The sequence below is a fragment of the Tyto alba genome, unplaced genomic scaffold (genome assembly GCF_018691265.1).
Source record: "Tyto alba isolate M040663 unplaced genomic scaffold, T.alba_DEE_v4.0 Super-Scaffold_6, whole genome shotgun sequence".
Lineage (NCBI taxonomy): Eukaryota > Metazoa > Chordata > Aves > Strigiformes > Tytonidae > Tyto > Tyto alba.
Genome location: NW_024881327.1, coordinates 42174252 through 42186296, shown reverse-complemented (window position 1 = coordinate 42186296; position 12045 = coordinate 42174252). Strand labels below are relative to the sequence as shown.

The 12045-nt window shown below is 38.1% G+C and overlaps 1 protein-coding gene across 6 annotated transcripts in view; it reads right to left on the bottom strand.

Annotated features, from left to right (window-relative positions):
• EVC (EvC ciliary complex subunit 1) overlaps positions 1–12045 on the bottom strand; it is a 58889-nt gene that overhangs the window by 19523 nt on the left and 27321 nt on the right. For all 6 annotated transcript variants that reach the window (XM_042807938.1, XM_042807936.1, XM_042807937.1 and 3 more), the window contains exon 12: positions 3545–3757. In XM_042807938.1, coding sequence (XP_042663872.1) covers positions 3545–3757 — 213 coding nt within the window. The remainder of the gene's footprint in view (positions 1–3544; positions 3758–12045) is intronic.

Below are 12045 nucleotides of genomic sequence, written 5' to 3'. Positions count from 1 at the left end.
ACTAAACCAGCGTTCTGTCTCAAAAAGGCCATTAGGAAGATGATCAAGAAAGGAAGGATCAGCTGGGAATAAACAGAATATTGTATGTTTCATTGAAAGAAACATTTCAGCAGCTCACTGGGATGGGATGGGAGGGCTGGATAGTTTCTACCTCTGAAATACTAGAACTCACACATACAGGCACAAATGCAACAGCAAATAACCTTCTGGAATCTTAATTTGAGGCTGCTGCTGTATGACTGAAGACCATCAAAACAGAGACAGCTATTTCATCAAGGCAGGTGGAAAGGTCAGGCTTTGTACTGCACCAATCTTCCAGGGCTGGGTCAAGTCACCAGGCGCCCCTCCAAGCTTTCCTATTCTTGGGAATGGCCTTACTTTGCTCAGATACAGGTTGTACAGAGCAGAGAAAATCACGCTGCTGCACAGACTCAGTGGCTGGAACAAAATTAAGGCTCTCCGATTCCTTCACTTAACCAGTAAAACCAGTCACAAAAGCATGATAAATGGGGGAATAAAGCTCTGAGGAACATCTGGCTTCTTGAGGAGTCATTCCAACTTCTATGAAAAAAATGAGTATAAAACAACAAGAAAGAGATAGATTGCACACCATGTCAAAACTGGTAAGCAGATGCCAGTTCAGCTTTCTGGGTGTCAAGCAATAATGTGGGAATGGACAAAAATGTCCTCACTGCATTTTTACTCTGTAAGCTTCTCAGTGTCTTGCTTCCTGGCAACAAGTTCATTACAAGACCTTCTGGAGCACTGCTAACAATAAGTATTACTCTCTGGCAATAAAGGTGAGGAATGTGCCTTTTGTAGGTAATGAAACCCATAAAATATTTTGAGTTAGACCTCAGATACAACAGCAAATTAGACCCAAGTAAGATCACTCTTTTTTCTGCAGCTCTCAGTTTCACATTTTTAGCACAGATTATTCCGGAAATCCAAGGAAAGCAATTTCTCCCGAACAGCCTGTAGATGGTGTGCGATGCACATCAAATGCCAAGCAAGTACCTCAGCCTGGTGCAGCAGTCTGCTCCCGGTAACTGCTGCCCAGGCAGCAGAGCTCGTCTGGTAGGGGCTGTGTGGGAAAATGCTCAAAATTTATTTTCATTAGTAATTTATTCACATTTGCCTCACTCACATCAGCAAGTGTATAAGGCAAAGTTAAATATGAAACTGATTTTTTTCTTTTCAATTGTAAAAGAGATTCTGTTCCCCGAAAGGACATCGTATTTCAGATATGTATAAATGCCAGGAAAGATAACCTCAAAAAAAAAAAAAAGTGCAGTTCAAGTAAACGGGAAAAATGTCTTTTTAGGCCACCCTAAAAAGCACACGTAAATACCCTGGTGAAAAGCCTTCTGGTGTTAGACTTTCCAAGTCTGTAAAGTAGGTGATTACATAACTTATTACAGTACATTTATCAAGAGGCAAATGAAAGAAAATGCCTGGAAATGCCTACTAAATTAAAAGGCCTATCAATATGAATGTTGATTTATGGATCTTCTGTCATATACAGCACTGTAACATCTGTAGGATCTCCTAAATGACATGATCACCCATCTGATCACTCCTTCTTTTCTAAATGTGGAAACCAAGTGCTCCTTTTTGTAGAACACAAGTGCCAGTATATTGCTTAAATGTACATGCTGATGCGTTTATAATAGGAAAAGGCAAAAAAATGTGTGTTTTCTCCACTCAATACTGTGCCCAATGACAGTAGCAGAGGAATGCATAAACGGCATTTTTGGAACAAAACTTCGGACTTGAGATCTCACCTTCTGCGGAGAGTCTCCTAGCTGTTAAATTGCACCCTCTCTGGCCTTGAACAACGGCTGAGGCTCAATGGGACAGTGGAAGGACCAGAGCAAAGGTGCCCTAACATGCACTCTGACTTCTGAGCCCAATCCTAAATTGCACACCAGAACCTCCTCCTTCTCTGACTGTGGTTTCTAATGACAGCAGATACCACCATGGTGCTTTGGGCTCCATGCACAACGAGACATGCTTGTAGTTCACCTACTAGACCAGGCTGCTCAGGTCATTCACATACAGTGACAGGCAATTTGTGAACTTTCGGTGAATGTGAAAAGGAACAGCAGCCTAGAGGTTTAAGCTTGCCAAGTCAGGTATTTAATCTGATCCTTGATAAAAAGGGGCAGAACAAAAAAAAACTGAGGTCCGACAGTGGTTCATTAATCACTGAAGGTATAGGTATGCCAAATTCAAACACTTAATGCCAACCAGCAGCCCTAGAAAACACAGCTGCCCACTCTTAACTTAAAGCATGTGACCAGACTCACTGGTCGGTCTCAAGCATATTTTAGTTTAGTTTGCTAGATATCCCTGTGACATAGAAACAGAAGAGGCAAGCAGAATTGTTTTTCAAAATAGTTAACAGGTGAGTTACAATAAAGTAAATATAAAAAGTTCAGGGAGGTGCATATTGTGTAACTCCAGATTAAGGAAAATAGAGAATAAAAAAAGGAAATGGCTAAGAATTTCCAATAAATAATTTTACTTTTGAATTCCCAAGGGTGTTCTAAGACCACAGGTCAGCAAACCTCTCTATTAGATTTAGTAGGAAGCCCAGTTTCCCAAATCACAGGGTTTTATGGAAGATCCCTAACTATGAGTGGGTTGAAAGTGAAAGACCTTATAGCAGTCTGTAATAATTAGGGATTCAATCAGTACCTTATTAACCATGAACTGGATTGTTCAGACACTTTAGAGGGCAGGGAAAAGTATGATTTTGTCAGTTTTAAAGAACTCTGCCAACCTTTTATTTAAGAAGCTCCAATTACTCTATATGTTGTAGCACACACTTAACATTTGGGAAGGAGCATACCTTTGTACAGAGAAGGACTTCCTTTGACTAAGCTGTGTTAGTCTTCAAAGCAGTGTTAATAGAGACACAGCACTGCATGAATAAATTGAAGGTATGTTTGAATTTCTGCCTAATGCCTCCGCATTTTCTGTTGTTGCTTTTCTCCTTTGGTGTCAGTGCCCCCTATGCTGGGCATGAACAAAACAGGGAAGATGGATGTGTGGTTCTTCACCTTCTCAGAGTAAAGAATAAGTTTTATATGAAGTGTGTACCATATGTTTTCAATTATTATACTATTAATACATAAAAATGATTGTAAGGCCTCCTTTCCTATAAACTGTACTCATATGTAACCTCTTCAAACAAACCAGATGAAGGTTTTTTTGAACTGTTTCTGTAGATGCTCAAGAGTTGAGGACATCAGACAGCAGCAGCCTTGCCAAAAAATGCTTATGTGCTGACAAAGCTGTCAAACATTGTGGACAGATGTTCATGAATTACTCTCTGACTCCTCTATGCAAGTCTACATGCACAGCATATATATTCACTCCATACTGCAGGTCAAACTGCTCATCCTGAGTACGGACCTGTGTCTGGACCTGGGCTGTATATTTATACACAAAATACCTCCCACAGATAAGTATCATGATTTTTTATTATATACCTGTTTTTAAACCCTGGGGTCCCAGAACAAAATATGGTCTTTCTTACTTTTTTTTCTTGCAATAGCTGTTCCTGGAAAAGGTTCCAGCGTCTCTGGCGGTGGGTCTCCCACTTTTCCAGCTGAGGGACCAAATTCTCCTGCCAGTCCTCTTTCAGAAGCTCACATTCTCTTACAGAGAGGCTGGTCACAACAGGCAGGTTCTGAAGAAACAGCTCCGTCACCAACTCCACTAAAACATGGGAAGCTTTAGAGTACAGTTCCTAACAGAGGGACAAAGAGCAACAGAGAGAGAAAGGTGAAAAAGTACATGGTCCAGCCCTTTGGAGGTGTTTCACTGCATGTTTCCATGATGCCTGTGAGGGAACCACGTCCCTCTGAAGACACTGTGCCAGTGAACAACCCCTAGTGCTAAAATCCAATGCCACTAATGCTTGATTTAAAAAGAGCAGGTTTTATAGATGGAACAACTTAATTTTTTTTTGTCCAAGTCATACAAGGGCATTTAAAATCCAGTAGTGGCATGAGCACATGAAACCTTGAATGCCAACTGTTGCTGACATGCAACTACAGTACAAAGAATATCTTGTTTTACTGGCTATGGTGATGTATTACAAAAACATTTATTTGAAAGTTGCTGTGCAAACAATCCGATGTAGCATACCACCTCACAGGCACATTTTCAAAGGTGCTGATATGAAATGAATGACAGCATGAAAGAGGGAAGAGTTAAAAGGGACAGTACAGCTTTTAGTTAGGCAAAACTGACATTAGTCTTGTTAATAGTCTTCCAAAATATGACACTCTTCAGTGCCTGAAGGACAGAATTAACCGAATTCCTTCTGATGCAGAACAGGTTCAAGCCTAGGAAAACAAACACCTTCTGGTGGTTTTATTAAAACTAGTCCCATATGAGTGATTTTCAATTGCTGAGGCTGTTTCACTCACAAGAAGCATTTGGATGATTGAGTCAGATGGCATCCAAGCTAAAAAGTCTGTTCAAAACACATAATTTCACTGTCAAATACACAGTGATGATACACGCTCTACTCGCAGACTTGCTACAATTTGAGATAATCCCTGAGGAGAGAGTGAGGGCAGGTAGCCTTCTCCAGTGGAAGAAAGAAAACAAAGCTCATTGGAAAGGTCACATGGACACTGCAGCACTCCAGCAATATGAAGAGCTATTCTTGTGTGAGTTCCACATGACCTTACCAGTCCAAAAACCTTTCCTGACTACTTGGTTTTGCTTTCATCATAAATCAGTGTTAGCTCTCTTGAAAACACTTGTATTTATTTCTTTTCCTTAAAATACAGCTAGTATTTTTAAAACTCTCTTCAGCATTCCTGTTACAAGAACAAGCCAAGCCTTCTAGATGTTGCCTTCTTTTAAATACAGGTTTAATTACAATCTCTTAAGTGATCAAAATCTAGAACCTCTCAATAGGACCACAGAGATGTTTATCTACATGTCAAAAACATTTGTCTGCAGCTCATAGACATCAGAAGCTCTAATGGACTTGTCTTTTTTGGGGAGATATACTGGTATAATGTACTGTTGTGTAAGAGCCTATTCCAACTGCTAGATGTGGTATCATAAAAAATAAAATAAGACCAAAAGAAGACAAAAAAAAACCAAAAGAGAATGTTAAATTGCAAAGTCAAGAACTCAGAAATGAATGACCAGAACTTAGGTTGCATGTGAAACTTAGTTCTTTACCCCCATACTGATAAACTTGGTGCTGAAGTACTGTTCTGTGTTTAGATTTATCAATACCCACTGAATGGACAGGTTTCTTAAAAATATTTTGTATATCTCATTTGTTATAAAGTATCCAAGCTGTGCACTGAATACTGAATTATTATTTTTCTCCTAGGATCCCTCTAGGATGTTAATCATCATATTAATTAGCTGTTTCACAAACAATAAATAGCTTATCTTAACAGCTCCCTGCAGTAACCTCTTCTTACGGATAAAATCAAGGCACAACACTATCAAAAGTGTTACTACACCTTTGAGATGAGCTGTCTTGATTTTTTTCCAGTCTCCTACCTGTTCAAAGCACGCGGGATTTTCAGAATCCAGCTCCCACTAGCTTTGTTTAACCTCAAAGCGTTCTGAATTCTTGTAAATTGGGCTACAGGTTTCTGAAAACGGGCCTAAGTATGAGAATTAGTAGTCAATGACCCAACAGCTGGATAGCTCATTTCTGGTAACACTTCTCCCAGTTCTTGCGATTTCTCACAATCAGAACAAGACAGTATCATTAGGGTAACATTTGCTACACAGGTGCATCCTATGCAGCAGGATGGATCTCCCTTACTCCTTAATTATTGTAAGTTCCTGTTACAACAAGAGGAACAATTTAGACCACCTTAATTATCTGTGTATTTGTGGCCCTGGCTTAGCTTGCCAACACTAATGCAAAATGGTTTGCTTGAATTCTCCCATCTGGTACTATTTATTTTAAAATTCAAGTCTCCAAATTCTGGGATCTAACATAAACTCAAAGATCCTATGTTTCTAATCTCCGTATTCCATACATTTAAAGAACAATCACTTTATCTCTGTAAAACATCTCTTCTCTGAGCTTTATCAGCCTTTCAGGAAAAATTATTTCTCCTGTCTTTAATGGCTGCTTAGGGATATAAGAATTTCTCTTGGGTCTGAAATAGTTCTGAAGCAGTCTAGAGGAGTCTATGGCATTTCTATTGCATATCAAAAGATCTCAGGCAGGGTATTAAGGAACTCTGTTCTTAAACAAGCAGACTGTTAATTAAACAAACTGTTTAAGAACAGAGTTCTACCTATGGCAGATAAATCACTTTGCAACACATTTTGCTGCAGAACTGACAGCGTTTTCCTGGCATGCTGAAAGCTTGGTATTGTTACTTACTAGGAAATCTTTGGCACATAACATAGAGAAGGTATTTTGTTACTTGTTTTCATGCCATTTTGTTTAAATATCTAGTGAACAGAGTTCTGCCTGCATTCCCTGCAGCTTCAAATTATACTGTATACTTATTTTTGGCCCTACCAGAGTGGGTACATAGCTACCCAGAAAAAAAGTGACTAGGTCCTGTCCCCACAAAATTACTTACCAACATCACTTCATTAATGTGATGGGCCAAGTTATCTTTAGATCAAAGGTGATTAATTATTTGCAAAATATGTCATAGCCCTGTACGAAAACTGATGTACAAAAAGACACAGAAGTGGGATTAGAATTTCAGGAGCAATTTTTCACATCAGCAGTCCCTTTAAAAATGAAAACACTGTGTGAATACATGGAGGGGCAGCAGGACTGAGCAGTATATTCTTTACATCTCACAAATGTTGCTGGCACATGAAGCAACAGGAAGCCTGGTCAGGTGCTCTCAGTCCATGGGATGGTGATTTTTAACAGGATTGAACACTTTCCCTTTAAGTTCTGTTAGAAATTCTCCTTTGTGTAGGACACAAATCCTGTACTTACTGGTCTTATCTGTGGTCCAGGATCACAAAATAAACCACTGTCAGGAACGACCATCAAAATGCTAACTTCTTTTCAGTGTTCAAGGAACACTGGCTTCTTTAATCTGAACACACAATCAAATGGACAGGACAGACCCCAGGCAGTCTTTGCAACCCAGACCCTAACATGACAGTATACTCTGCCCACAGGATGCACCACCACAGGTACAATACGATGGCCACACTGCTTAATGCAGCACTTGAAAAAACGCAGTGGAATGGCCTTTTAAAATTTGGTAGGGGAAATGATAAGTCTACATTTAGGAAAGACTGCAGATGTGATTGAATTCTACCAAAGTGACTTTAGCTAACAAAATAGTTCAAAACTATTTGTACTCTAAGGAATGTACTGGATCTGAAACACCAATAGAGTCTGTGAACAGGGACGGTGCACTCCGTATTATAAAGCTTATTTTCCTCAGGAAAAAAAATAGAACTGTTAAGAAATCCTACTGCTTCCTGGATCTTATTTTTGGACTAGAACCCCTAGAAAACAGTTCTTACAAGCTTCCTGATATGCCATCTCTTGTTTTTAGAACTTTTATTTAATGAAATTTATTCAAATTGATTCCATTAATAGACTAGCTGATTGCAGTGTTGAATGAACCTGTTTGTAGTACCTGATAGTCAATTTCAAAGCTTTTAAAAAAATCTCCAGAGAAATTCATCAAGCATAAAGAAATACCACAGGGTATACACAGAAATAAAATGGGCTCAGATTAAAATGCTGAGTGCATCTGAATTTCAAACAAGGCAATAAATACATAATTTTGTCAAAAATCCAGGAGAAATACACAGCTTATCAGATTTCACTACAAAACCAAACAATATTAATGCTCTCCCTCAAACCCAAATGATTAAAAGGTTCCTACATGTAGATGATAATAAACTGAATAGTGAAATTGTAAAGCAGGAAAATATATTTAGAAAGGCTGGTTGTATTGCATTTTATATGCGAGTCACTAACTAGTATGTATTATCTCCAAGAAGCAATTTCACAGCTATTTCTTAGCTTGTGATACAACGGCATTTCATTAAAATAATTAAATTTCTAGTCAAAACTGTAAAACACTCTTACATCTACCTCCAGAAGCTCAAGGGCTAGGACACTTTCTTAGGAAGTAAGAGATTCATCTCCCACCCCATATTGTGTATTATTAAGAACAGAGATTCAATACTCAGATCACACACCCCATAAATACTCCAAATGTTCTTGGACACCACTGGCCGCTAGAAAATACTTCACATTATAAACTCATACTAAATGGGGAAAAACTGATTGCATGTACTGCCTCTCTTCTATGTGAATAATTCTGGAGTGCTAATTGGAAAATAAAAACAGTACCCTGATTTTAAGCATCCTAACACCAGTAAAACATAATGACATTGAAGTCAGCCTTAGCACAAGCTAATAATAATAGTAATAGTAACAGTAATAGTAGTAGTAATAATATTAATAATAACAAAAAATTGTATTTCCACACATTTAAAGGTGAGGTTCATTGAAATTCCAGTCTTGCCCCCTCACTGGTCCTTCATTTATTCAGGAGGAAGTTTCAATCTTCTCTTTCTGTACTCCCTTTTTAGAAATGTGCCTTTGTAGATGAGGTTATGTTCTTTACTAGATCTATCTATTAGCAAATTGTGAATCCACAGGGAAGTAAAATACATTTTCTTATCCAATAAGACAAGAAGCAAACTTCATAATGATGGCTATCCATATCAGGCATCTCATATCAGCTTTGACTGAAATGACCAGATCAAATTTAACCAGTGCCCAAACCCAGAACTAGACTGAGCTTGCATGGTAAGAGTTCACAAATTTAATCTATTAGGTCATGCTTTCTTTCAGCTTTTTTGGGTTAAGTCATAGTGCTAAATTTTCAAAAGTGAGCATTTGAGGTGGAGGTCTCTTGATACTGATTTCTATCTGAGACAAGCTGTGGGTGATTCACCTTGAAAAGAAGCTATCTCTTGGTAGCCAAAAATGCAGTTCACCCTATGAAAGGCATCCCTAACCATATCTCATGTTAATGAAATTACATAAGGAAAGTAATGAAAGAGTAAGTCTCTGAGAATCTGTACTTTTGACAAAAATAAATTTACCCCTTTTATTAACAAAGGAAAAAAATCAAATACTTTGCTTCAATTTCACATTCATGTTTACCCATTCATAAAATGTTTATTGACTTGCCTGTTGATAATACCCATTGCTTAATAGCTTTTAGTCGAAATTCCTGTGCATTTCTATGTTCTGTCAAGTCAAATGAAGTAACATTCTGGTGAACTGCTGTCAGCAAAGGGGAATTATAAATGACAGTAAACTGTGTGGTTTTATGGTTTTGATGTTAAATCTGTGAAAAAAATAATTATCTTACCATGGACTACGTAATTCCTAGCTGTTAATTGATTTCCTTTGTGCAACTGGCATGTCTGTTTTCTTAATAATGAACTGTTAACCACCAATTCCTTGCACTTCTCCTTTCCTTACTGAAATAAGCAGGTAGTTCACAAAAAAAAAAAAAAGACTGAAGGTTGGTGAATATCTGATATGCTGAACTTGAGACAGACTTGCATTAAGAGCTAGCCATTATTCTTTCCAAGAGATCATGAGAAATGAGAAACAGAACAGGATATATTCAAGGAGGTGCTTTTGCTGCTGAACAGGATATATTCAAGGAGGTGCTTCTGCTGCCATGTAAAAGAAAATTATGGTAAAAACTTCAAAACTGAAAAGCTACCCAAGCCAATACAAAACCATTACTGCAGCACAATATCCCTTGTGTACAGGATAATTCTGCAGACTGTATTTATGAAAATATTAGGCTGAGCCATTCAATTACCTCTGACACAATTCCTCCTTCAGTTATGATATACTGTGATAATCAAAATCACTTGCCCCCATTCCTCAACTTGCACTTCAAAAACTAGTTATGGAGCCTGTGTCTAGACACAGACTCCTCACCTACAGCACACTATTTTAATCCACTACTATGGCTGGAAAGTCCTATACTATCCTCCAAATATAACTCATTCATTCACTTCAGACATCAACAGATTCCACTGACCTTGGTTAAATAATTTTAATTGATTTTTTCATGTGTACACAAAACAAACTTGCTCAATTATTCTTTGCAAACACAGTCAGCTTCCAAATCATTGCATTTTTATGTATTTATTCACCAATTTGGGTAATTCTTTGATGTACTTTAGCACTACAAGCTACAATAGTGCTAAAGGCTATATAAATCTATCTTGATGAACTCACAAACTGTTTAAAAGGGGAAAAAATGAAAAAATAAAAAAGGGAAAGAAATTTAAGGTCTTAGAAGAACATTGTGAGAACAAGGTAAGGATCTTCTCCCACAAATGAGTGGCACTTACAGGTAAGTGACATCGTTTCTTCTGTTCCCATCTGGTCACATGGTGACTTTTTCCTTGTATTTTAACATCACCTCTTGCACTGAGGTTATTTTTCTACTTATTCATGAAACTAAGTTTGCCAGGCCTGCTGTCCTGCTTGCTTATACTAGAACCAAACAAGGTTAACTGCGGAAATAAGTTGAGCCATTCTAGAGCACAACTGATGGAGGAATGGAGGGCTTAAACTTTTTATCACATATAAGACGTTACTAGGTCATTTTCCCTTGAAAAAAAAGGGTGTAATTGCCTTCAAATAAAGCAGCTAAGGACCATGATCCCAGGGTGATGGCCGGACACTTGGGCTTCTGCACTTTGTTGAGTAAATCTGAAAGAGTGCAATCCTTGGGAACTTTGCGCTGGCTGTCTTCCTTGAGGATTTATTCTGCTTTGTCATCTACATTGCAAGTTTTGATACAGTACTTCAATGGGGATGGATGGTTTAGAAAGTTGATATAGGATGGAGGCACCTGTATGTCCTAAGACAGTTGTTCTGAAAGCTGCTAGCAATGGCTCTTAGCTGAAGGATTGCCTGAGAATGGGACCTAACTCAAGCTAACTGGATATTATGCATCTCTGTAACACTGGTGCTGTCACAGTACATGAACTTACTGGATATTACTCCAAATGGTCATTTGTTTGAACCAAAATGGCTGTTCTTTACTAGGATATTGGTGTTTATCTGATAAACTGCAATACTGATGATGCCCCAAGGACCATGAAAGCAACTTAAGAAAATAGAGGGCTTGGATGTAGAAAAACAAAACCCACCACGATTTGGGTTCTGCTGTCATTAATCTGAAAAGCATGGTGTGATTCATTCCAGTTCTAGGAGTTTCTAACCAAAGTCAAGATGGCAACGGGTACCTGGGCAGGAACTTGTCTGGAATCCTAAATCCTGTAAATACTGTATAATATTGGATTGTTCAGCCCAGAAGAAATATGTGATATTTCTTTAATCCTAGGCCAGCAGACAGTATGAGCTACCTGGAAGAAGGGGCATATACTGCTAAATCCTGGTTATGAGAAACTATGATTTACCTCCTCTTCAATTTAGGTCATTAGCTCCTAGTAAGACATCTGAGTTTTATTTCCCTTAAATGCAACAGCTATTTAACTTCTCCATGTGGGAAAGCATAACTACTCTGTCCAGTTTTGCGAGGCTAATTTTAATTGCAACAAATTAAAAACTGGGCTGAACTCTTAAATAATTAATTACTTCTAGTTCTTTCCACTCTGACTGTGTTTACAAATGTATGAACGCACCTCTTTTAAATGCCTTGTGGTCTGTCTTTGGATGTCTTGTGGACCACAGGCTGAGGAATATTCATCTAAGCACCTGTGGAGCATGCCAGGGTGTCTTTAAAGAGTTTCACTCTTTTTCTTCAGTAATATTGATAGGCTTCCATTTCTACTGGAATGATAAAAAAATCAATAAACCAAAACCCTTTACTGATGAACTTCTTTTCTTGCCTTCTAACTTCGTAGCATGTTTGCAGTTATGGAAATATGGAGATAAAGTGAACAATAACGTGTTTAACCATAATCTTTAATTTACCCTTTTCCTTGCTCATGGTAGAATAGAAATGGCAGAGTCCAAACCTTCCAAATGAATGC